At 37.2% G+C, this 26,075-nt stretch overlaps 1 protein-coding gene across 2 annotated transcripts in view; it reads right to left on the bottom strand.

Moving 5' to 3' along the window:
- The window catches only part of NAALAD2 (N-acetylated alpha-linked acidic dipeptidase 2), a 55,031-nt gene continuing 53,641 nt past the window's right edge, over positions 24,686-26,075 (bottom strand). For both annotated transcript variants that reach the window (XM_013979258.2, XM_021062629.1), the window contains one exon: positions 24,686-25,737. In XM_013979258.2, the coding sequence (XP_013834712.2) occupies positions 25,548-25,737 (190 nt within the window). In that variant the 3' untranslated portion in view covers positions 24,686-25,547. The remainder of the gene's footprint in view (positions 25,738-26,075) is intronic.

Genomic DNA, 26,075 nt, shown 5'->3' with positions numbered 1-26,075 from the left:
AAAAATTTGCAGAAGTACAATTTCAGTTAATAGTATTTTCAGCCCACTACCCTTAGCAAGTAACTGTCAGGTGTAGTTATGTGATTATTAAACAGTTTAGCTCCCTTACAAATAAAGACAGAAAAATTGGCCAGTTTTCATGACACTAAAATACCATGACAAGAAAACTTTAGTGAAGATTGGACCCAAAAAGAATATAGAAAGTTTCTAGTTTTGGGGGGGTTGTATTTAAATTTTTTAAAGTTATGTCATAATCTTGAGAACCTGGGTTCATTTGGAGGCGTGAAATCTTGTTTATTGTTTAGGAGAATGATATTGATTTGATTTAATTATTAATAGATACTTTTTAATGATTCCTTCTTAGGGCTTTTTCCCCTAAACAATATCTTATGTGCCCTTGAACTATTCCTTAAAGCAAGTATATTCACCTAAGAGTTAGTTATAAAGCACTGATGCTTTATGTATAAACAACTTATTTATTTAGCCTAGCTATACTAGTCACCATCTGTTTCCTTTCTTATTCCTATGACCCCTCTGAATTTGTTGCCCAAATAAAAATCTAAATGACAGTTTTCTTAGGCTCATACGTACCCGGACACAGTTTTAAGTAGAAGAAGTTTTGATTTATCAGTCTGTCAAAACAATTTTTAAATGCTTGTTAAAGTTGTTTCTCTAGAAATGCTTTATCTTTCTTAGCATTCAAAGGAATTACTATAGCAAAACAGTCAAAGGTAGGTAGGCTTATTGTTGAGCTGACAGCTAATTCAACATGGAAAATACTGTTTTTCTTGCTTGGCACATTTACCTGTATAAAGGAAGAAAAGTCCTAGGAAGTTGAACTTTTATGTTGTTTTATCTCTGATTTTGAGATAATTTTGAATGTACAGAAGTATGGAGTTTTTTTATATCCTATGTTAATTTTCTCTTGTCAGTTAAAATCTTGCATAACCAGAGAACATTTACAGAAATAAGAATTAGCTTGGTACAATACTGTTAAAGTTTGACATAAATTTTGACCATTTCTTTTCAGTGGAATACTATTTTAAGAGGAGTTCTAGGGACCTATCTTAGTATTTTGGTAATAACTAAAGCCAGTAATTTATCTACCATTAAAAGTATGATTTGAAATGTTGATACAGGTCAGTGATGTAACTTCTTGTAACCATATGCTGGCATAGTTCTGCAATGATCCATTATATTAAAATTTATAATTTATGCCAGAGATTTTAATTCTCATTAAGTAAATCTTGTTTTGTTTGGTTTTCTTTAGTTAGTTCTTCAACCACCTAAGGGTGAAGAGAACCTTAAAGAGTTCTTGCCAATATTTTAAGGTGACTTTGGTTTATTGCTCTACCACCCCTTGGTTTTTTAAAAAAAAAATAGTCATTGCTCCGCCTGAAAATGCATGTCATACATACGCTTACTATAAATAAATTCTTAAAAGATTGCTTATGAGGTCTGGTGTCAGTTCTAGAGTGCTTGGGTCTGGACTTTTTTTTTTTTTTTTTTTAATGGCCAGGTGCTTTTTAGGTTGTTAGCCTCAGTTCTGGAATGCAAGCTAAGCCCAGCTTGCTTTTAAGTTTTGGTAATAGGTGCTTCATATATTGCATATGTTTGTTGGGTAGGTGGGAAGTTGGTTTCTTACCTGACTGCTTCCTTACTGCCCAAGAATTTTACAACTTAAACTCATGTTGCATGGCTTTCTGTTTTATTTTTAAGCATAGATGCCTGGTGCTGAATACATTTGACATTATCTCTAACCTTCAAAAACGGTTTTTTGAAAGAGCATGTTTTTATTAAATGCTAATTAGTGACTTTTTTTTAGTTTTCCAGTTTAGTAGGTCCCCTTTATTTTGTACTGAAGTGAAATAAAACTTCCAGCCTTGAACAGTTTTATGTTGCTTAAAGATTGTGTCAAATCCTTTTTGTCTAAGCAGATACAGTGTCCAAATGATTGGCTTGTTGAATTATCTTTTTTAAGGCTGACAATTGAAGAAGGATCATTGATTGAGCCTGGGAAAGGGAAATCTCCCTGAACCGGTAGTGCTTTACCCTCCTCTTCCAAAAATGAGACTAGATGAGTAGGTATTATTTTTGGGAACATGGTCCTTTTCTTCATAGTGCTCATTTCAGTGTGCAGTTCCGTATTTATTAATATTTATTTGTATGATTAATGTGTTAATGTTGGTATCCTTTTATAGGCCACATTATAACCTTGACTATGTTTTGGCCAACCATTATCTCCCCCTTTTCTACTGTGATACTTGCTGTGTTGGTTGGCTCTTGTAAATACCAAGACATGTTATGGGCCAGTCACTGTTCTGAGGACTTTATGGATACGGACCTAATCCTCAAGACAACCCTGTGAGGTAGTTTCTGTGATCACAGGCAAGGAAACTGATTGATGGAACAGGTTAAGTAACTTGCGCAGCATCGAAATTCGTAGTTTGTGGAGTAGAACTTTCCAACTCAGGCACCCTGGCTTTGTGTTTTATGCTCTTTACTAGTTTATGCTGCTTATGTCTGTCAGTTGAATTAATGGACAAAAACACTGGTACATAGCATGAAAACTAGTAACACTGTGTTTAGTTACCAAGAACAAATTTTACTTTGATATGTTTTGTCAGACAATAAATTTATAAAATACGTAGTCTTTTTGTCTGTATGGTTTTGGTTATAATAATAGCTGAATTAAAAACATTTGTGATTTGACAATGCTTATGGTCTCTAGCTTCTCTCAACAGCTTCCAAAGAAGTTTCAGAAATCTCAGTTCAAAAAAAGTTTCCATTGCTATTTTGATACGAATATTTATTTTGTATATAGCTTGAGACAAGAATTCTTACCAATGTGTGTTAGATATAATGTAATGAAACAGCATCAAACTTATCTTTGTTCACCCCATTAATATGAGATCAGGTTAAAGCAGCCTTACGTCTGCAGCATAAGATACCTGCATAGGAAAAACATGAAATTATAAACATATGGACAGATAGCAAAGGAACGTTCGAATCGTTGGCTTTCATCTTCTAGGCCAGGCCATTGGTTATCAGAATACGAATTCTAGACCAGCAGTGTCAACATCCAGGAATCCGTTAGAAATGTAAATTCTTGGTTCCCAATTTGTCAGACCTACTAAATCAGAATCTCTGGGAATGGTGCCCAGAAGTTTGCAGAAAATTTTCCATCTTTTTCTGTTGTAAAGTTTAGAAAATAACAGCAGCATGGAAACCTTATTAGGCTTGCATTTTTTTCTTTTTATCAACTTAATTTAAGTTGATTTTCTGTTTAGAGCAGTTTTGTATTTAAAGAAAAATTGTGAAAATAGTACAGAGTTCCCATATACTTCTACACCGAGTTTCCCCTTTTAACATCTTACATTAGTATGGCACATTTGTTAAAATTAATGAACTGGTATTGGTAAGTTAGTATTAGCTTAAGTACATACCTAATCAGGTTTCCTTAGTTTGTACCTAATGTCTTTTTTCTATTCCAGGATCCCATCTGGGACACCACGTTACATTTAATCATCATGTGCCCTTGGTCTCTTGGTTTTGACAGTTTCTCAGACTTCAAAACCCTGACAATTTTGAGAGGTACTGGCCAGGTATTTTGTAGAACGTCTCCCAGTTGGGATTTATCTCAGATTTAAATATAGGTGTTTTGAGAAAGAAAATCACAGGTAAAGTGCCAGTCCCGCTGGGGTTGGCAAGGGTGTTTACTGTCGGCACGGCTTCCCATTTCATCTCCTGGCGGAGGTGGTTACTCTGTCGATTTTTTAACAGTCAGGTTCCTCTTCGTCCTGTCTTCTGTCCTCCTTCAGTTCCTATATGTGCAGCCCACTCGTAAAAAGGACGAAGGAGTTATGTTGCACCTCTGAAGGGTAAGGTATCTACATAAACTAAATGGAAATTTTGTGTATGGCAGATTCGTCTCTTCTCCCGAGTTATTTATTTAATCGTTTTCTTATACCAATGTAGACTTGTTTTTATGCTTTAAATTATAACCCACTGTTACTCTGTTTCGTTTCCCAGATGGTTGCAGCGCTGGTTATTGTGGCCTTTTAGTTGACTCTCTGTTCCTTTGTCATACCCCGGCCTGTCATTGTGGATTTGATTTTGGTTTTGTTTGGTTTTTGTTTTTTAGCACTTTCTGGCACTTCAAGATGGCGCCAGTCAGTCATTTCTCCAAGGATTCTAGGATCTTTCTCTTGGAAAATGGTCTTAGAAATCGACATGTGGATGTTGGGTGTACTCATTGCTGACACGCCTCTGTGTCTAGGAATGCGCGAACCGACAGCAAGGAGATACGTGCATGTGCTAACCTGTCTGTGCACATAGCTATAGCTATTTCTTTAAGTAACTATCTATGGTAAATATGAATTCATACTTATTTCTCCAACCTTAATCCATTACCACACAGATCACTTCAATGTCCTCCCCTGGCTTTTCTGTAACTTCCCACTCCTACAGTAAACAACCTGGTTTTGGAGTACCCGCCATGGCTCAGTGGAAGCAAATCTGACTAGTATCCACGGGACACAGTTTGGATTCCTGGCCTCACTCGGTGGGTTAGGGATCCAGCGTTGCCAGGAGCTGTGGGGAAGGCCGGCAGCTGATTCGACCCCTAGACTGGGAATCTTCAAATGCCACAGGTGCAGCCCTAAAAAGACCAAAAAAAAAAAAAGACCTGGTTTCTATCATATGCTATCCATTTATTCAATTTTATTATACATGTACAGCAGTATCAGAATTATTGACCGAATCTCCCATAAGAAACAGATTCATCAACTGGAGCAGTGCTCAGGTAGTTTTTTGCCTGTAGTCTTACTTATCTCTAGACTCATATAGTCTCAGAATTAGTTTAGCACCTTTTCCCTTCACTTTTTTCACTGAGGTTGTTTCAGGTATTTGTAATAAGGCTTTTATTTTATTTTAGATCCATTTGATGGAAGGTGAAATTAGAAGTGGTTTAAAGAGAAAGACCAGTTAGGATGAAGGCATGAAATACAATAGAAGCAGTAGGAAGAGAAGGGGATAAATGAGATTTATTTTAAACTGAAAGGAAGTAGTGATTAGAAAGTGAAATGTTTAGGGTAACCCCTAGGTTTTGAGACAGGAGGAGCACCTAAACAAGATGGGGAATATATAAAAAAAAAGTTTTGGAAGAAGAGCATTTTCACAGAGGACTCTGTACAGTCTATATCCAGTTGAAGAAGTGCAAGCTATTGGTGAGTTCTGAACATAAGGCCTTATCTGGCTCTCGGGATTTGGAAATCGTAAGTAAATAAATATAAATACACCATTTAGCTAACGTTGAAGTTGCGAAGTTGATTCTGTTCTAAACCTCTGAGGGTATCTTGCCTTAATTCAAAAACAGTGACAGGGAGTTCCCATCGTGGCGCAGTGGTTAACGAATCCAACTAGGAACCATGAAGTTGCGGGTTCGATCCCTGCCCTTGCTCAGTGGGTTAACGATCCGGCATTGCCGTGAGCTGTGGTGTAGGTCGCAGACGCGGCTCGGATCCTGTGCTGCTGTGGCTCTGCCATAGGCTGGCAGCTACAGCTCCAATTAGACCCCTAGCCTGGAAACTCCATATGCTGCAGGAGCAGCCCAAGAAATGGCAAAAAGACAAAAAAAAAAAAAAAAAAAAAAAAAACAGTGACAATCCCTGTCTTTCGTATCATGCAAGAATACACAGGCACTGAAATAAGTAGGTTGAAAAAGGATTGTTGAGACCTACACCCTGAAAATGCGGGGTGTTCCACATAAACCGCTATAATGGGTCCCCTAAGTGAAGGAAAAGGTCTATACCAGAAGAAGACAGAAGGCTGGGTAGACAGAAACAGCACAAATTCACCGCAGCTCCTTGAGTCTCACTGTGATCATTAAACAGCTTTAGTATTAAGCATGATGCAGTCTTAGGGTGGAGGAAAATGTACAGATGATGGGTCAACAAGGTCTACAAGTTTTAAATGTTTGCTACGTTAGGCTTATTGGAATTGATGGTTTCCTTATGATTTTCATGTAAAGCTTTAAAAGGCTCTGCAATAATGGAAGCTGGATTCCAGTAAGACTGATCCCAGACTGGACTTTGCAGTAGAGCTCAAGTTAGACTGTTTTCATACTTTAACGATTTCTTCCAGCCCACCTTCCCATCCATAACACTACTGGAATTTATCATCTGAAAAAGGCTGAGCTGTAGGTAAAGGAGGGGAACAAATTTAAAAGGAGCAGAAAGCCAGTGTCAGGATAATGAAAATCAGAATTGCGGGTACCTGTTGTGGCTCAGTGGGTTAAGGACCAGGCATCTCTGCAAGGATGTGGGTTGGATCCCGGGCCTCTCAGTGGGTTAAAGATCCAGTGTTGCCGCAACCTGGGTGTAGGTCGCAGATGTGGCTTGGATCTGGCGTGGCTGTGGCTGGCAGCTGCAGCTCTGATTCAACCCCTGATCCGGAACTTTCATATGCTGTGGGTGTGGTCATTTAAAAAAAGTCAAAATTGAAAGATACCAGTTAAGTGTAATTCTAGTCCTATTTAGATAGATGTGTAATAATAGGATTTTATAATTTGCTTGATGCGATTAGAATCTTCACAGATTTTTATTTCAGCTTAGGAATTTAGGAAATATTAGTTACAAGTAAATCAAAACCATAGACATTTTTTTATTCATAGCTTGGCAATTTGTGTGCTCAGCTCTCTGCTAAGTGCATTGATAGTTTTTCATGTACCTTCAGAACACCCCCACGATTATAACTTATTCTCTGTATTTTGTGGTTAGAGAAATAGGCAAAGTAACTTACCCCAAGTCACACAGAAAGCAAATGTTGAAATTAATTTTAAAATGAAGGACTTCGAAGTCCTGTTCAAACTCTCCACTATGATATTGAAGGCATGATATTGAACGCATGTCACCATGCAAAAACTAAAACTGGAACTGCCTTTTTTTTTTTTTTTTTTTTTTGTCTTTTTGCCTTTTCTAGGGCCACTTCCCGTGGCATATGGAGCTTCCCAGGCTAGGGGTTGAATCGGAGCTGTAGCCTTCGTAGCCAGAGCCACAGCAACGTTCCACAGCTCACAGCAACGCTGGATCCTTAATCCACTGAGCAAGGCCAGGGATCGAACCCACAACCTTATAGTTCCTAGTCAGATTCATTAACCACTGTGCCACGATGGGAACTCCTAGAACTACCATTTACTTATTAGTGTTTCGTCTTCCTTAGTATCAAATGACTGAATTATCATGAAAAGATAATGCTGTCAATTTTTGCAGTGGTTAATTGAGCCATCCACCTTGGTAAGGACCTCTGTAGGGCTGATGGACAGTTGACAAGAATTAGAGATGGTCTCAGTGAAAGTGAAAGGCCCATGGAGGTGAATTTATGCTTTGCAGGCAGTGTGTTCTAAAGGCTTGTGCATGTGAAGAGCCTGGGCCTTACTGTCCTTTGGAATCTGCTTCTCTGTATTCTTAGACATGGATGATTGGAAGGCCATGTGCACAGGCAAATAACATGTCACTGTCATGGGGTGAAAGAAGCCATGCCTTAAAATTAAGTACGAGTGTATTAGGCAAATATTCACTCTTTTCAATCATGTAAAACTAACTAGGTTTTCATTTGTGAACAATTAGGGAAGACACTAAAACCTGAGCTTTAGAGTGTTTTAATGAATCAAGAACCACATGTAAAATTATTGTTATAAATTATAGGACACGTCTAAAAAAAAGAGATCTGTGGCCTGCATTGGTGACCTTTTTATATGTTACGCTTTGCCAGATGATCTTGAGACCAGCTGAGGTTTATGCATCTTTTTGGGGGTGGTGGGATCTGGACCCATCACATGTTGAAGTTCCTGGACCAAGGATCAGTGGAAACCCTTCCATAGTAGTGACAACACTGGATCCTTAACCATTAGGCCACCAGGAAGCTCCTAGATTTCTTAATACTTTTTTTTCTCCCAGAGGAAGTTTTCTGAAGTAGTAAATGTAAAATGTACAGATTTTATTTAATATTTTTGATAAGTTTGTGAGCATCGTCTATATTGTAGCCATCCCTTTGCTTAATTATTTCATCTCATTCAAGAAAACATTTTTTAGTTATTTCCTATGTGCTGGGGATTGGCCCAAACACACAGGCCTCTGCTTCCACAGTCTTTAAGCCATTTTTGAGTTTATTTTTGTGCAGCGTGTGAGGATGTATTCTACCTTTTTACCATGAAAAAATGTTTGAGTAAGCATCCTTAATACATACATTGGCATTCTTTCCAATTTTCTCTAGAATAAATGTTTGGAATTTCTAAATTAAAGTATATGCCTACATTATATTTCACATGCTTTTTATTAGTTTACCTTTAAATTAGACAACGTAAGCAGTATGTTTAGATTTGCAATGACTAAATTATTGCATTATAATAGAAATTCATGGCTTCCTTAAATTTTAAGATCAATAGTAAAACAGCCAAGACATATGCGTCTAGCAAAATTTTTTTTTATTCGTCTTTTTTTTTTTTTTTTGCCTTTTCTAGGGCCGCTTCCCACGGCATGTGGAGGTTCCCAGGCTAGGGTCCAATTGGAGCTGTAGCCACCCGGCCTACGCCAGAGCCACAGCAACTCAGGATCCAAGCCACGTCTACAACCTACACCACAGCTCACGGCAACACCTGATCCTCAACCCACTGAGCAAGGGCAGGGATCAAACCTGCAACCTCATGATTCCTAGTCGGATTCGTTAACCACTGCGCCATGACAGGAACTCCAGTATTTCTTTATTATTTCACAAATATCCTTTTGAGAGATAACCCCTTACTCAGGCTGTGGACCAAGGAATAGGACATATATAGGAGGTAAAAATGTTTTTTTCTTTTTTGAGGGATGATTCTTTTGAGTTGAGTGATGAATAAATGAGAGTTTATTCTATCTTCTCAAAGACTTAATGAGACAATGGAGAGGCTCAACAGCTGTGGTGTAAAGGACTCAAATCAGTTACAATCCCTCTCCCAGAATGATTTTTTTTCTTGTTTTGGATTAAATATATTTGTCATGTAACACGTAGAGTGAAAGTGGAAAACATGTTAATTGTATATATTTGTATATTGTAACATGATTGCCACTGCAGTGATAATTAGTACCTCTATTAACTTACATAGTCAGTTGGAATAAGTTTTCTTAATAAGCTTGATGATTTAATACAGTACTGTTGTCTGTATTCCCTGTACTGTGCATTGTATCTCTACAGCTTTTTTACTACTTACTGTTTTTATTGTAAATTTCTATTCTAAATAACATTACTCGTACCCATGGCCCCTGGTAACCACCATTTTATTCTGTTTATGCAAGTTTGGCTTTTTAAAATTCCAAATATAAATGATATAAATGATAGCATTCAGTATTTGTCTTCTTCTGTCTTACCTCACTTAGCATAATGTGCAAGGCCATCCACGTTTCCACGAATGTCAGGATACCTTCCTTTTTTGTGGCTAAATAATTTTCCATTGTATGTACCATATTTTCTTCATTCATCCATTGATGAACACTGAATTTTTTTCCCACATCTTGGCTATTATAAATAATGCAATGAATACTGGGGTAGTTCTATTTTTAATTTCTTGAGGAACCCCTTTACTGTTTTTGTTTGTTTTTTGAGAGTTACTTATTTATTTTATTTTTTTGCTTTTTAGGGCCACACTCATGGCATATGGACGTTCCCAGGCTAGGGGTCTAATCGGATCTAGAGCTGCCAGCCCACACCACAGCCACAGCAACACCAGATCCAAGCCGAGTCTGTGACCTACACCACAGCTCATGGCAATGCCAGATCCTTAACTATTCACTGAGCGAGGCCAGGGATTGAAGCCACAACCTCATGGTTCCTGATCGGATTCATTTCTGCTGAGCCACGATGGGAACTCCCCCCTTTGCTGTTTTTTTTTTTTTTTTATAGTGCTTGCACCAATTTACATTCCTACAGTGTACCAAGGGTTCCCCCTCTTTTTCCCATCCTCACAAGCACTTATCTATTTTTATTTTATTTTTTTTATGCTTTTTAGGGCCACACTCACGGCATATGGAGGTTTCTAGGGTAGGGGCTGAATCAGTGCTGTAGCCACCAGCCTACACCATAGCCACAGCAATGCCGGATCCAAGCCACATTGTCAACCTACACCATGGCCGCAGCAATGCAGAATCCAAGCTGCGTCTGCTACCAACCCCACGGCTCATGGCAACGCCGGATCCTTAACCCACTGAGCAAGGCCAGGGATTAAACCCACAACCTCATGGTTCCTCGTCGGATTCGTTTCCACTATGCCACGATGGGAACTCCTCTCTTTTGATGTTAGTCATTTTAACATGTATGAGATAACTAATTGTGGCTTTAATTTCCATTTCGCTTATGATTAGTGATACTGAGCATCTTTTCATGTACCTGTGAGCCATCCATATGTCTTCTCTGGAAAAATATCTTTTAGGCCTTCTACCCATTTTTTACTCAGATTGTTTGGATTTTTGTTTCTGGGTTGTGTGCATTCTTTAAGAATTTTAAAGTATTGGGCCTATGTTTAAGTCTTTGATCTATTTCAAGTTAATTTTTGTGAGTGGTGTAAGGTAATGGTCCATTCTCATTGCTCTGCATGTGTTTATCTAGTTTATTCAACACAATTTGTTGAAGATACTGTTCTTTTTCCCATTTGGTGCCCATGGCTCCCTCATCCAATATTAGTTGACCATATAGGCAGGGGTTAATCCTAGGCGCTCCAATGTATTCCACTGGTCTATGTGTCTGTTTTTGTGCCAGTGTAATACTTTTTCTTAAAATTAAGGTATAGTTGATATACAATATTAAGTTCCAGGTATGAGACAGTGATTCATAATTTTTAAAGGTTATATTCCATTTATATTTATTATAAAATACTGGCTGTGGTCCCTGTATTGTACAATCCTTGCAGCTTATGTATTTTATAAGCTTGTGTAAGCTTATATAGTGGTTTGTAGCCCTTAATCCCCTAACCCTGTTTTGCTCCTTCCCCTTTCCCTATTTTCAAACCACTAGCTTGTTCTTTGTATCCATGTGTCTGTTTCTTTTTAGTTATGTTCACTAATTCATTTTATTTTTCATTTTAGTTTCTTTTTAAGATTCTTTAAATTCTATAGAGCTTTACATTTTTCAAAAGTTTCACATGACTTCATATAATCCCATAATAACCCTTTTTAAAAATTTATTTATTTATTTTGTTTTTTTGCCTTTTCTAAGGCGGCTCCTGCAGCATATGGAGGTTCCCAGGCTAGGGGTCCAATCGGAGCTGTAGCCGCCAGCCTACACCAGAGCCACAGCAACGCAGGATCTGAGCCATGTCTGCGACCTACACCACAGCTCATGGCAACGCAAGATCCTTAACCCACTAAGCAAGGCCAAGGATCAAACCTGCAACCTCATGGTTCCTAGTCAAATTCGTTAACCACTGTGCCATGACAGGAGCTCCCCCCCCCTTTTTTTTTAAATCCTGTACCGCTGTATTGCCCCTCCTGACTTCCCCTTCTCCCCACTAGTTTTTGCTCTACATCTAAAACTTTTTTTGTTTTATTCACTAGTTTGCTGTATTTTTATATTCCACATATGTGACATCATACAGTATTTGTCTTTCTGACTTATTTCATTTAGCATAATACCCTCCAAGTCCATCCATGTTGTTAGAAGGTGGCAAACTTTTCTTTTTTATGGCTAAGTAGTATTCCTGTGTGCGTGTGTGTACTGCATCTTCTTTATCCATTTGTCTGTTAATGGACACTTAGGTTGCTTCTTTATCTGATAAAGTAATGTTGCTGTGAACACTGAGGTGCTTGTATCTTTCAAGATTGGTGTTGTCTTTTTTTTAATTTCAGAGAGACACCCAAGAGCAGAACTGTTTAGTTGCTATAGTAGCTGTTTTTAGTTTTTTGAGAAAACCTCTCTGTTTTCCATATGGCTGAACCAATTTACATTCCCACCAACATTTTCTGCATGTCCTGGCCAACATTTGTTATTTGTGTTCTTTTCAATGATAGCCGTTCTGACAGAACTGAGGTGATACTTCATTGTGTTTTTAATTTACATTTCTTAGGTGATTAACAGTGTTGAGCATGTTTTCATGCGCCTTTTGACCATCTATATGTCTTTGGAAAAGTGTCTGTCCTGCCCATTTTTTAGCCACATTTTTTTTATGATGTTTGTATATTTTTTTATCTTAACCCCTTACAGGTCATATCGTTTGCAAATATTTTCTCATTCAGTACATTCTCTTTTCATTTTGTTAATGGTTTCTTTTGCTGTGCAAAAGCTTTTAATTAGGTCCCATTTATTTTTGCTTTTATTTCCTTTGCTTTAGGAACAGATCCAAAATAATATTGCTATGATTTATGTCAGAGTGTTCTGCCTATGTTTTCCTCTAGGAGTTTTATGGTTTCTGGCCTTATAATTAGGTCTTTAATCCCTTTTGAGTTTGGTTTCTTTTCTGGCTGTGTCCACAGTATGTTCCCAGGCCAGAAATTGAACATACACCATAGCAATAACCAGAGCCACAGTAGTAACACTATATCTTTAACCCAGTCAGCCACCAGACAACTCCCAATTGAGTTTTCTTTAAATATTAGAAAATGTTTTTATTATTTTACATGTAGCTGTCCTGTTTTCCAGCACCATTTATTGAAGTGGTATGTTGTACTGTACCACTGAATTCTCCACTGTATATTCTTGCCATCTTTGTCATAGATTAATTGATGATAAGAGCATAACTTTATTTCTGGGTTTTCTGTCTAGTTCCATTAATCTATGTGTCTGTTTTTGTGACAGTACCATACTGTTTTGATTACTGTGGCTTTGTTGTATAGCCTGAAGTCAGAGGGTGATTCCTTTAGCTCTGTTCTTCTCAAGATTGTTTTGGCAGTTTGGGGTCTTTAGTGTTGCTATATAAATTTTAAATTTTTTCTATTTCTGTGGAAAATGCCTATGGTGTTTTGATAGGGATTATGTATGTATTATATACATAGATTATGTATATCTATGAATCTGTAGATTGTCTTGGGTAGTATGCTTATTTAACAATATTAATTCTTCCAATCCATGAACTTATTGTAGCTTTCCATCTGTTTGTATTATTTTCAGTTTCTTACAGTTTTCCAAGTACAGGTCTTTTACCTCCTTAGGAAGGAGGTATTTTATTCCTAGGTATATTATTCCTAGATATTTTATTCTTTTTGATGTGATAGTACATGAGATTGTTTCCTTAATTTCTGATAGTTCTTTGTTAGTGTATAAAAATGCAACAGATTTTTGTATATTAATTTTGTATTCTTGAAGTTTACCAAATTCATTGATGAGCGCTAGTAGTTTTCTAGTTGTGTCTTTAGGATTTTCTACGTATAGTATCGTGTCATCTGCCAACAGTGACAGTTTTACTTCTTTTCCAGTTTGGATCCCTTTTATTTTTCTTTTTGATTGTCCTGGGGAGGACTTCCAATACTATGTTGAATAAAAGTAGCAAGAGTAGGCATTCTTGTTCCTGATCTTAGTGGCAATGCCTTCAGCTTTTCACCATTAAGCATGATGTTAGCTTTGGGTTTGTCATATGGCCTTTTATCATGTTGAGGTAGTTTCCCCCAATGCCCACTTTCTGGAGAGTTTTTATCATAAATGTATGTTAAATTTGGTAAAAGTTTTTCTGCATCTGTTGAGATGATTACATGGTTTTTATCCTTCAGTTTGTTAATGTTATGTGTAACACTGATTGAGTTTTGGTTACTGAAAAATCTTTGCGTTCTTGGGGTAAATTGCACCCGATCATGGTGTATGATTCTTTTAATATATTGTCAGATTTAGTCTGATAATATTTTGTTGAGGATTTTTGCATCTGTATGTATCAGTGATAATTGGCCTGTAATTTTTTTGTATGATATCTTTGGTTTTGATATCAAGGTGAGACTGGCCTTGTAAATTAGTGTTCCATCCTCTGCAGCTATTTGGAACAGTTTGAGAGCAAGTGTTAACTCTTTTTTTTTAAATGTTTGGTAGCATTCACCTTTGAAGAAATCTGGTTCTGAACTTTTGTTTATTGGGAGTTTTTCTTATCACCGATTGACTTTCATTACTAGTAATTGGTCTTTTCATATTTTGTTTCTTTCTAGTTCAGTCTTAAGAGATTGTACATGTCTAGGAATTTTCTATTTCTTCTAGGAAAAAGAAGGGCATATAGTTGTTTGTAATAGTCTCTTTTGATTCAGTATATTTCTTTACTTCTACCAACTTTGGGATTTTTTGTTGTTGTTGTTCTTTTTCTAGCTTCTGTAGGTATAAGTTTAGATTTTTTTTTCTCTAAACAAGTGGCGGCACCTGCAGCATGTGGAAGTTCCCAGGCTAGGGGTCAAGCCACAGCCACTGTAGAAGCAACGCCAAGTAGTTATGTTGTGAGCCACATGGGAAGTCCTAGATTTTTTTTAAATAATACATTTTTAATACTGTGGTATAGTTTGAAATCAGGAAGTGTGATACCTCCACCTTGGTTCTTTTTCCTCAGTATTTCTTCCACTCTTGGGAGTCTTTTCTGGTTCCATACAGATTATAGGATTTTTTTTATTTCTGTAAAGAATGCCTGCCATTGGTACTTTGAGGGGGATTGTGTTGAATCTATAGGCGACTTGGGTAGTATGGACATAGAATATTAATTCTTCTGATCCATAAACACAGGATGTCTTTCCATTCAGTTGTTTCATTTTCGGTTTCTTTCAGCATTGTCTTGTAGTTTTCATTGTATAGATTGGTCACTTCCTTGGTTAAACTTACACCTAGGTATTTTATTGTTTTTGACGCTGATATGATTGGGATAGTTTTCAAATGCTTCATTCTTAGCATACAGAAATGTAATTGATTTCTGTGTATTGATTTTGTATTCTGCAATTTTACTGAAATCAATTAGTTCCAGTATTTTTGGGGGGTGAGTTGGGATTTTTCAATATACTAAGTTGTATCAACACTTATACATCTTCTCAATTGGATGCCTTTTTTTTGGTCTTTTATTTGTCTTGTCTATATTTGTATTGCTCTATATTGAGCAATTTAGTATTTCAGTGCTATCTTGAATAAGAGTGGTGAAATTGGACATTGTTGTCTCCCCCTCCCCCACTCAGGGAATATAGACGTTCCCAGGCCAGAGACTGAATCTAAGCTGCAGCTGTGGCAATGGCAGATACTTAACCCACTGTGTCACAGCAGGAACTCTGAGCATTCTTGTCTTGGTCCTGATTTTAGACCAATAGCTTTCAATTTTTCTCCATTGAGTATCATGTTAGCTGGGTTTGTTTTATATGGACTTTATTATGTTGAGTTTCCCTGTACCCAGTCTGCCAAGGGTGTTTTAATCATGAAAGGACGTTGTATTTTATCAGGTGCTTTTCTGTATCTACTGAGATGATCGTGTAATTTTATTTTATTAAATTATTGATTTGCATGTTGAACCATCTTTGCATCCAAGGGATAAATCCCACTTGGTCATGACATGTAACACTTTTTATGTGTTCTTGAATTTGGCTGGCTTAGATTTTGAAAATTTTTGCAGCTATATTCATCAGGGACAGTACTCTATTGCTTCCTTATACTGTCCTTATTTGGCTTTAGAATCAGGGTAATGCTGGTATCATAAAATGAGTTTAGAAGTATTCCCTTCTCAGGTTTTTGGATAAGTTTGATAAGGACTAGTGTTAATTCTCTTTTGAATGTTTGATGTAATTTGCCTGTGAAGCCATCTGGTCCTGGGGTTTTCAGTGTTGGGAGGTTTTTGATTACTGATTGAGTCTCCTTGCTCATTATTGGTCTGTTCAGACTTTCTATTTCTTCCTGATTCAGTCTTAGAAGTTTTTTTTAATAGAAATTTATCCATTTCTTCAAGGTTATCTTGTTGGCATATAATTGTTCATCATAGTCTCAGATGGTTTTCTCTATTTTCGTGGTATCATCTGTAATGTCTTTTTTTCATTTCTGATTTTGAGTCTTCTCTCCTAGTCTGACCAAAGGTTAGTAAATTTATTATCTTTTGAAAAGCCATCTTTAAGTTTGTTAATTCTACTCCCCACCCCAATTCCTGTCTCTAGTTTATGTATTTCCACTCTGATCTTTATTACTTTCTTCCTCCTGCTAACTCTGGGCTTAATTTGTTCTTTTCCTAGTTTCTTGAGGTATAAAGTTGGGTTTTTTTAATCATTCGAAATTTCCTAATATATGATTTTATTGCTGTAGACCTTCCTCTCAGAACTGCTTTTGCTGCATTCCCTAAGATTTGATAGGTGATATTTGCATTTTCATTTATTTAGAGAATATCTCTTTTTTCCTGACTCACTGGTGTTTACAAGTGTCTTTAGTTTCCACATATTTGTAGATTTTCCAGCTTTCTGCTTATTGATTCTAGTTCCACACCATCGTTATCCAAAAAGATAGAATGATTTCAGTATTCATTTCTGTTATGTTTTCATATAGTCTATTCTAGATAATGTTCTGTGTGCATATGACATGTATGTGTATTCTCCTGCTTTTGGATGGAATGTTCTATATATGTCTGTTAAAGTTAATTACTCTAGTGTGTAGTTAAATTCCAACATTTCTAATGGATTTTATGTGTGGACAATCTGGTCATTACTGTCAGTGGGCTACTGAAGTCCCCTATTAATACTGCATTATTGTCTCTCTCTCCCTTTAGAGCTGTTAAAACTTGCTTAATGTATTTCAGCATGCCAATGTTGGGTATATATATATTTGATTGTTACATCTTATTGATATATTAACCTTTTTTATCATTAATATCCTTTTGTCTCCTGCTGTCATTTTTACATGGTCTATTTTGTCTGATGGAAGTATGGCTATACTGCTCTTTTGGTTTCCAGTTGCATAGAATATCCTCTTCCAGTCAGATCTTCACCCTGACCTATGTGTATCTTCAGAACTGAAATTACATCATTAGGGCTTTTTAATATCCATCCAGGCACTCTGTGCCTTTGATTGCTGAATTCAGTTAATTTCTATTTAAAGTGAATATTAATATGTAAGACTTAATATTACCATTTTATCATTTGCTTTCACATGGCTTTGATGTCCTTTCTTTGCATTTCCGCCTGTTTCTGTCTACCTTTGTAAAGTGGTTTTCCATGGTGATTTCACCAGTCTCCCTATTTGTCACGTTTCATGACTAACATAGATTTTTGCTATGTGGTTACCAAGTGGCTTACATAAAACTTCTTATAGATGAAATAATCCTAGGATAAAAACTCTAAACAAAATCGTGGAGATGGGATTAAGATGGTGGAAATACAAGGACTGGAGCTCAACTTCTCTAAAAACAACAAAATTCACAACTAAAGGATGAGCAATCTTCACCCAAATGGACTGGAAACCTTAAAAAAGATATCCTACTCCAGAAGACAAAGAGGACGACATATCAAGAGGTAGGAGGGGCGATTTCTTGGTATAAACAACCCCATACTGCCCGGGTGGGAAGCCCCACAGACTGGAAACTAACTGGTTCACAAATACTCACCTATAGGAGTGAGAGTTCTGAGCCATACATCAAACTCTCACGTGTGGGGATCTGGCACTGGGAGAAAGAGCCCCTGGAGCATCTGGCATTGAAGGCCAGAGGGGCTTGTGTGCAGGAGCACCACGGAACTGAGGGAAACGGAGACCCCCTTCTTAAAAGGCGCACACAGACTTTCACGTGCACTGGGACCCAAGGCAAAGCAAAGTCTCCATAGGAATCTGGGTCAAACCTGACTGCAGTTCTTGGAGAACATCCTGGAAAAACAAGGGTGACTGTGGCTTGTTGTGAGGGAAGGACATTGGAAGAAAAGCTCTCGGGAATATTCAGCAGCTTGCCTTTCTCTGGAGGTGGCCATTTTGGGAAAACCTGGCCCCACCTATCAGTCAGCTCTGAGAAGCCCCAGGGCAAACAATAATCCATGTTGGGATCACAGCCCTGTCCCTCAGTAAACAGGCTAACTAAAGACCCCTCAGGCACAGAGCTGCCTCTAATCCCATCCAGAGACTAAGCCTACCCACCAGAGGAATTAGAATCAGCTCCACCCACCAGGGGGCAGGCATCAGCCCCTCCCATCAGGAAGCCTACAGCAAGCCCCCATACCAACTTCAGCAACAAGGGGCAGACACCAGAAGTAAGAGAGGCTACAACTCTATTATCTGTAAAAAGGTCACCACACCAAAAACCCATAATAATGAAAAGAGAGAGAACCATAACTCATATGAGAGAGAAAGGAAAAACCCCAGAAAATCAGCTAAGCGATGAGGAGATTCTCAGCCTCCAGGAAAAAGACTTTAGATTGTTGATGCTGAAGATGATGCAAGACATTGGAAATAAATTGGAGGCAAATATGGATAACTTACAGGAAACATTGAGCAAAGAGATACAAGATATAAAACTTAAACGAGATGCAAAATACAATAACTGAAATAAATTCACTAGAAGCAGCTAACAGCAGAACACAGGAGGCGGAAGAATGAATAAGCGAGGTGGAGGACAGATTAGTGGAAATTATGGATGCAGAACAGAAAAGAGAAAAAAGATTGAAAACAAGAGAGTCTCAGAACTCTGGGACAATGTTAAATGCACCAACATCTGTATTATAGGGGTGCCAGAATAAGAGAGAGAAAAGGAGACAGAAAAAATATTCCAAGAGATAACAGCTGAAAACTTCCCCTAACATGGGAAAGGAACCACTCACTCAAATCCAGGAAGCACAATGAGTACCATATAAACTATACCCAAGGAGGAACACCCCGAGACACATATTAATCAAACTGACCAAAATTAAAGACAGAGAAAATCTTGAAAGCAGCTAGGGAAAAGAAACAAATAACATACAAGGGAACCTCGATAAAGTTATCAGCAGATTTTTCAGCTGAAACTCTGCAGGCCAGAAGGGACTGGCATGATACAATAATGTGATGAAAAGAAAAAACCTCCAACCAAGATTCCTTTCCCCAGCAAGGCTCTCATTCAGATTTGAAGGAGAAATCAAAACCTTCACAGATAAGCAAAAGCTGAGAGAATTCAGCAACACTAAACCAGCCTTACAACAAATACTAAAGGAACTTCTCTAGGCAGAAAAGAACAAGAGAAGAAGGAAAGAAAAAAGAGCAAGAAAAACAAATCCAAAGCAATTAATAAAATCACAATAAGAACATACATATCAATAATTACCTTTAATGTTGATGGGCTAAACGCCCCAACCAAAAGACATAGACTGGCTGAATGGATACAAAAACACCTATATATATGCTGTCTTCAAGAGACCCACTTCACTTCTAGGGACACATACAAATTGAGAGTGAGTGGATGGAAGAAAATATTTCATGCAAACGGGGATCAAAAGAAAGCTGGAGTAGCAATAATCATATCAGAAAAAAATAGACTTTAAAATGAAGTATATTTTAAGGGACAAAGAAGGTCATTACATAATGATCAAAGGATCAATCCAAGAAGAAGATATAACAATTTTAAATATCTATGGACCCAACCTAGGTTCACCACATTATATAAGGCAACTGCTTACAACCTTAAAAGGTCAACTCAACAATAACACAATAACAGTGGGGGACTTTAACATCCCACTTACAGCAACGGACAGATCAACCAGACAGAAAACCAATAAGGAAACACAGGCCCTGAATGATGCATTAAACCAGATGGACTTAACAGATATTTATAGGACATTCCATCCAAAAGCAGCAGAATACACATTCTTCTCAAGTGCACATGGAACATTCTCTAAGATTGATCACATCCTGGGCTACAAATCCAACCTCAGTACTTTAAGAAATTTGAAATCATATCAAGCATCTTTTCTGACCACAACACTATATGACTGGAAATCAAAAACAAGAAGAAATCGGCAAAAAAAAAACACAAACACGTGGAGACTAAATAACATGTTACTAAACAACCAATGGATCACTGAAGAAGTCAGAGGAAATTAAAAAATACCTAGAGGCAAATGACAACAAAGATACTACACTCCAAAACCTATGGGATGCAGCAAAAGCCATTCTAAGAGGGAAGTTTATAGCAATACAAGCCCACCTCAGGAAACAAGAAAAAGCTCAAATAAACAAGCTAACTTTATAGCTAAAGCAGCTCGAGAGAGAAGAACAGACAAGACCTAAAGTTAGTTGAAGGAAAGAAATCATAAAGATCAGAGCAGAAATCAAAGAAATAGAAACAAAGAAAACCATGGAAAAGATCAATGAAACGAAAGCTGGTTCTTTGAAAGATCAACAAAATTGATAAACCCTTAGCCAGACTTATCAAGAAAAAAAAGAGAGAGGATTCAAATCAATAAAATTAGAAATGAAAAAGGAGAAGTAACAACGGACATCACAGAAATACAAAGGATCATAAGAGACTACTATATGCAACTATATGCCAATAAAATGGAAAACCTAGAAGAAATGGACAAATTCTTAGAAAAGTATGATCTTCCAAGACTAAACCAAGATGAAATAGAAAAGATGAATGGACCTATCACAAGAAGTGAAATTGAAAAGATGAATGGACCTATCACAAGAAGTGAAATTGAAACTGTGATTAAAAAACTTCCAACACACAAAAGTCCAGGACCAGATGGCTTCACAGGCAAATTCTATCAAACATTTTGGAAGAGCTAACACCTCTCCTTCTGAAACTATTTCAAGAAATTGCAGAGGAAGGGATACTCCCAAACTCATTCTGTGAGGCCACCATTACCCTGATACCAAAAGCAGACAAAGATATCACAAAAAAAGAAAACTCCAGGCCAATTTCACTGATGAACATTGATGCGAAAATCCTCAACAAAATACTAGCACACCACGTCCAACAATACATTAAAACGATTGTACATCATGATCAAGTGGGATTTATCCCAGGGATGCAAGGGTTCTTCAATATCCGCAAATTCATCAGTGTGATACAACACATTAACAAACTGAAGAATAAAAACCATACGATCCTCAATAGATGTGGAAAAAGCCTTTGACAAAATCCAACACCCATCTCTGATAAAAACCCTTCAGAAAGTGGGCATAGTGTAACCTACCTCCACATAATAAAGGCCATATATGACAAACCCACAGTGAACATCATTCTCAATGGTAAAATGCTTAAAGAATTCCTGCTGAGATCAGGAACAAGACAAGGATGTCCACTCTCGCCACTACTCTTCAACAGTTCTGGAAGTCCTAGCCACGGCAATCAGAGAAGTAAAAGAAATAAAAGGAATCCAAATTGGAAAGGAAGAAGTAAAACTATCACTGTTGGCAGATGACATGATACTATACCTAGAGAATCCTAAAGACTCTACCAGAAAACACTTAGAGCTCATCCACGAATTTGGCAAAGTTGCAGGATACAAAATCAATACACAGAAATCAACAGCATTTCTATACACTAACAATGAAAGATTAGAAAAAGAAACTAGGGAAGCAATCCCATTTACTAATATCACATCCAAAAGAATGAAATTCCCAGGAGTAAACCTACCTAAAGAGACAAAAGACCCGTACTCTGAAAACTATAAGACACTGATGAAAGCAATCAAAGATGACACAAATAGATGGAAAGATATACCATGCTCATGGATTGGAAGAGTTAATGTTATCAAAATGGCTATACTACCTAAGGCAATCTACAGATTCATTGCAATCCCTATCAAATTACCAAGGACATTCTTCACAGAACTCGAACAAAATATTTTAAAGTTTGTTTGGAAGCACAAAAGACCCAGAATAGCCAAAGACATCCTGAAAAAGAAAAATGGAGCTGAAGGAATCAGGCTCCCAGACTTCAGACTATATATACTACAAAGCAAAAATCATCAAAACTATAAGGTACTGGTGCAAAGACAGAAATATAGATCAATGGAACAGGATAGAAAGCCCAGAATTCAACCCATGCACCTACAGCCAACTAATCTATAACAAAGGAGGCAAGAACATACCATGGAGAAAAGACAGCCTGTTCAATAAGTGGTGCTGGAAAAAATGGACAGCCACATGGAAAAGAATGAAATGAGAACACTCCCTAACAACAGACACAAAAATAAACTCCAAATGGATTAAAGACCTAGACATAAGCCCAGACACTATCAAACTCTTAGAGCAAAACATAGGCCAAACACTCTCTGACATAAACGACAGCAACACCTTCTCAGATCCACCTCTTAGAGGAATGACAGCAAAAACAAAAAGAAACAAATGGGACCTAATCAAACTGAAAAGTTTCTGCAAAGGAAACCCTAAACAAAACAAAAAGACAACCCACAGAATGGGAGAAAATCTTTGCAAGTGAATCGATGGGCAAGGGATTAACCTCCAACATTTATAAACACCTTCTGTGCTCCATACCCAAAAAACAAACAACCCCATCCAAAAATGGGCAGAAGATCTACACAGACAATTCTCCAAAGAAGACATACAGATGGCCAAAAAACATGAAAAGATGTTCAACATCACTTATGATTAGAGAAAGGCACATCAAAACCACGATGAGGTACCACCTTACACCAGCCAGAATGGCCATCATCACAAAGTCTACAAAGAAGAAGTGCTGGAGAAGGTGTGGAGAAAAAGGAACCCTAGTACACTGTTGGTGGGATTGTACATTGGTGCAACCACTGTGCAAAACAGTATGGAGATGCCTCAGACAACTCAAAATAGAACTACCATTCGATCCAGCAATCCCACTCCTGGGCATCTATCCAGAGAAAACCATGACTCGCAAAGACACATGTATTCCGATGTTCATTGCAGCACTGTTTGCAACAGCCAAGACATGGAAACAACCCACATGTCCATTGACAGAGGAGTGGCTCAAGAAGATATTGTACATATATACACAATGGAATATTACCCAGCCATTAAAAGGAATGAAATACTGGCATTTTCAGCAACATGGATGGACCTAGAAATTATCATGCTGAGTGAAGTCAGCCACACGATGAGACACCAACATCAAATGCTTTCACTGACATGTGGAATCTGAAAAAAAGGACGGACTGAACTTCTTTGCAGAACAGATGCTGACTCACAAACATTGAAAAACTTAACGGTCTCCAGAGGAGACAGTTTGGGGGAGTAGGGGGATGTGCCTGGGTTATGGGATGGAAATCCTGTGAAACTGGATTGTGATGATCATTATAACTACAGACATGATAAATTCATTTGAGTAATAAATAAATAAATAATATATATTTTAAAAAAAGTCATTCAAGCACATATTTTGTGTCTTGAACATGTGGTAGTACATTTTCTCTAATGTCCTGGGCTTATTTTAGTGCCTGCCACATAACCATTGTTCTATTCTAATAATTAGTGATTAAAAATGATTTTAAAAATTACCAGTTAAACGGTATGTTGCAAAGCTTACTATTTTTCTCTAAACTCATACTTCCAACCTCACATGCTGTTTTAGCAGTACATGTCTGTCTTCTGGGAAGCTGCCAATAAGAAAAACATAAAAGAGACTTATAAACTTTTTCATCTATTTTTGTCCTCTATAGAAATTATATAATTGAGGTGGATGTAGCCTTAATAATCATTACTCATGAGGAAATTGATGCCCCAAAATATCTAGTGATTTACTCAGGACAGTAGAAAAGTGAGACTCTCGTGGGTCATAACGTAATAAATACCCTCTCATACAAAATGCTTTAACGAAGTTAAAATACAATTATTCCTCTAAAATAAAGTATCATGCTAAGATAATATAATACGGTAGTAAAACTAAATCCCTAGATTTGCTAAAACTTTTTTATAAAAGTCTAATTTTAAAAGCCTTATAAATGTATACTTCATAAATATTTTATTGTCCTTTAAAAAGCAGAATAATCTTTTGCCTATTTAAGTGAAATGAGCAGATCACATTTAAAATTTATCCTGATGACTTAAGGTCACTGCTGCGCATGCCACTTATTGTGGAGAATCAGTGAGATACTCCCTGGTAATGTTGAAATACACTGGGAATGTCTGTACCCTCCCTCACTCTTTTATTAAAATGTATTGTTGGCCAGTGAGCAAGGGTAGTGGAGTAGTTTCTCTTTGCAGACTTTGCGCTGTCACTTTTTACTATACTTAATGTGCTTACCTGTTAAGTGCTTGTTTAACCTTTGGTTCTCACCTCTTTGGCAAAGTAATTCAACAACCAAGCTTTTGAAGCTTTCATCTTAGTTTACTCATAATTCTGAATCATTAGGCTCTGCTCAAAGTTTGCACATTCTGATATACTTCCATTCAGTAGGAGTCAGGATATGAAGAATTGTGGCAACTACTGTGGACCTGTGAACAACACAGGTTTCAACTGCATGGGTCCATTTATACACAGATTTTCTTCACTAAACATGTACTACAGTACATCGTGATCCACAGTTGGCTGAATCCATGGGTACAGAACCAAGGCTGCGGAGGGGCTCACTGTAAAAATTTCACATGGAACTTCAACTGCACAGAAGGTCAGCACCCCTAACCCCCTTCTGTTCAAAGATCAACTGTGTTTTCTTCACCTATTAAACATACATCATTCAGTAGAATTGAAGTTATCAAAAGTACAGCTATTATTCACTTTTTTCTTACCATTTGGATGCTACAGTGGTTTCACAAGAAAAGCTACGTTCGTCCAGTTTCCTTGTCAGACTTTTTTTTTTTTGGTAATGAAATTTATTAATTTATTGTTACACATTTTAAGTTTACAGTTTGATGCGTTTTTACAACTGTATATACTTGCATAACCATCACCCAGATCATGATCCAGCAAACACACCCCAGAGAGGTTCCTTATGCCTCCTTGCAGCACATCTCCCTTCCCCCTAACTGACCCAGGCAATCACTGGTCTAATCTGTAGTTTTGTTTCCTCATGTAAATAGACTCATACTAAGGCAGTCTTTTGCGTCTGACTTTCTTCCTGGAACAATGTCTGCAAATAATATTACATCTAGTGGCAAGTATTTCTTTTTTTTCTTCTGAGGACTCCCTTGTGTACATACCACAGTTTATCCATTCATTTGTAGATGGATATTTGCATTATTTCCACCTTAAGCTGCTATGAACATGCATGTAAGAGTCTTCTGGTGATCATATTTTTGTTTCTTAGTAAATACTGGAAAGTAGGATTTGGGAGCTATAATGTAAGTATATAATTCACTTTATAAGAAAGTGCCAGACTGCTTTCCCAAGTGGTTGTGCTAGCTTTTTCCATCTCTGCCATCTGAAGAATTCAGGTTCCTTGCCATGTTATACTTTAAGGAATTTTCATTTACCTTACCTCTTTCTGACATGACTGGCGTTTTTTTCTTGCTTTATTAGATCATCACACTTTGATGATGAAGTTAAGAATTTTCAAAAAGCCAAAACTCTTTGCAGATGAACAAGATGGAAGTTTCAGGTCAAAATGACATGAAAAGCAAGATTCTGGCATATTCCAGCTTCATGCATTATCAAAAAGAAAGATGGATTTTATTCTCTGACTTTTAATGGCAGCCAATTGGCTAAGATCTTACTATAAGAATTCTTTCAGAGTCCCTGCTGCTGCTTGAATTGTAAAAGCTGCAACAGAAATGTGTTTCTTTACTTCTTTCCAGGCTGAATGAGCATCTGCTTTATTGTCAATATCAAACATAGCATCATAGATGCCAGGAAACGATTCTCCAGCATATTTGTTGTGGCTACTTGGAGCAAAGATGATGTGCCTAGTAGAAAAAAAAAAAAAAATACAAAGAATGCAGGGTGAGCTAAAAAGTATGCATACATTATATTTTATATGCTTTTTCTTTATTCATTCCCTTTTGTTAGACCATGTCTTACTAAATATATTATGTCTCCTCCTGGCATTTACTTTTGGTATTCCAAAATGAAAACATACAGTTGGTCTGAGATACTTAAATAATGCTAGAATTTTAAGCAAGGAAAGGAGTAAAGTCACTCAAAAATCGTATCACATTGCCAACCCGTACAATTGGAAGTAAATTCTTTCCTATGAGTTAATGTGCATTAGTTGTCTAACTGCCTAGGCATCCGTTAACAGACT

The sequence above is a fragment of the Sus scrofa genome, chromosome 9 (genome assembly GCF_000003025.6).
Source record: "Sus scrofa isolate TJ Tabasco breed Duroc chromosome 9, Sscrofa11.1, whole genome shotgun sequence".
In the NCBI taxonomy this organism is placed as follows: domain Eukaryota; kingdom Metazoa; phylum Chordata; class Mammalia; order Artiodactyla; family Suidae; genus Sus; species Sus scrofa.
The sequence above is the reverse complement of the archived record's forward strand: the minus strand, read 5'-3'. Positions and strand labels throughout refer to the sequence as shown.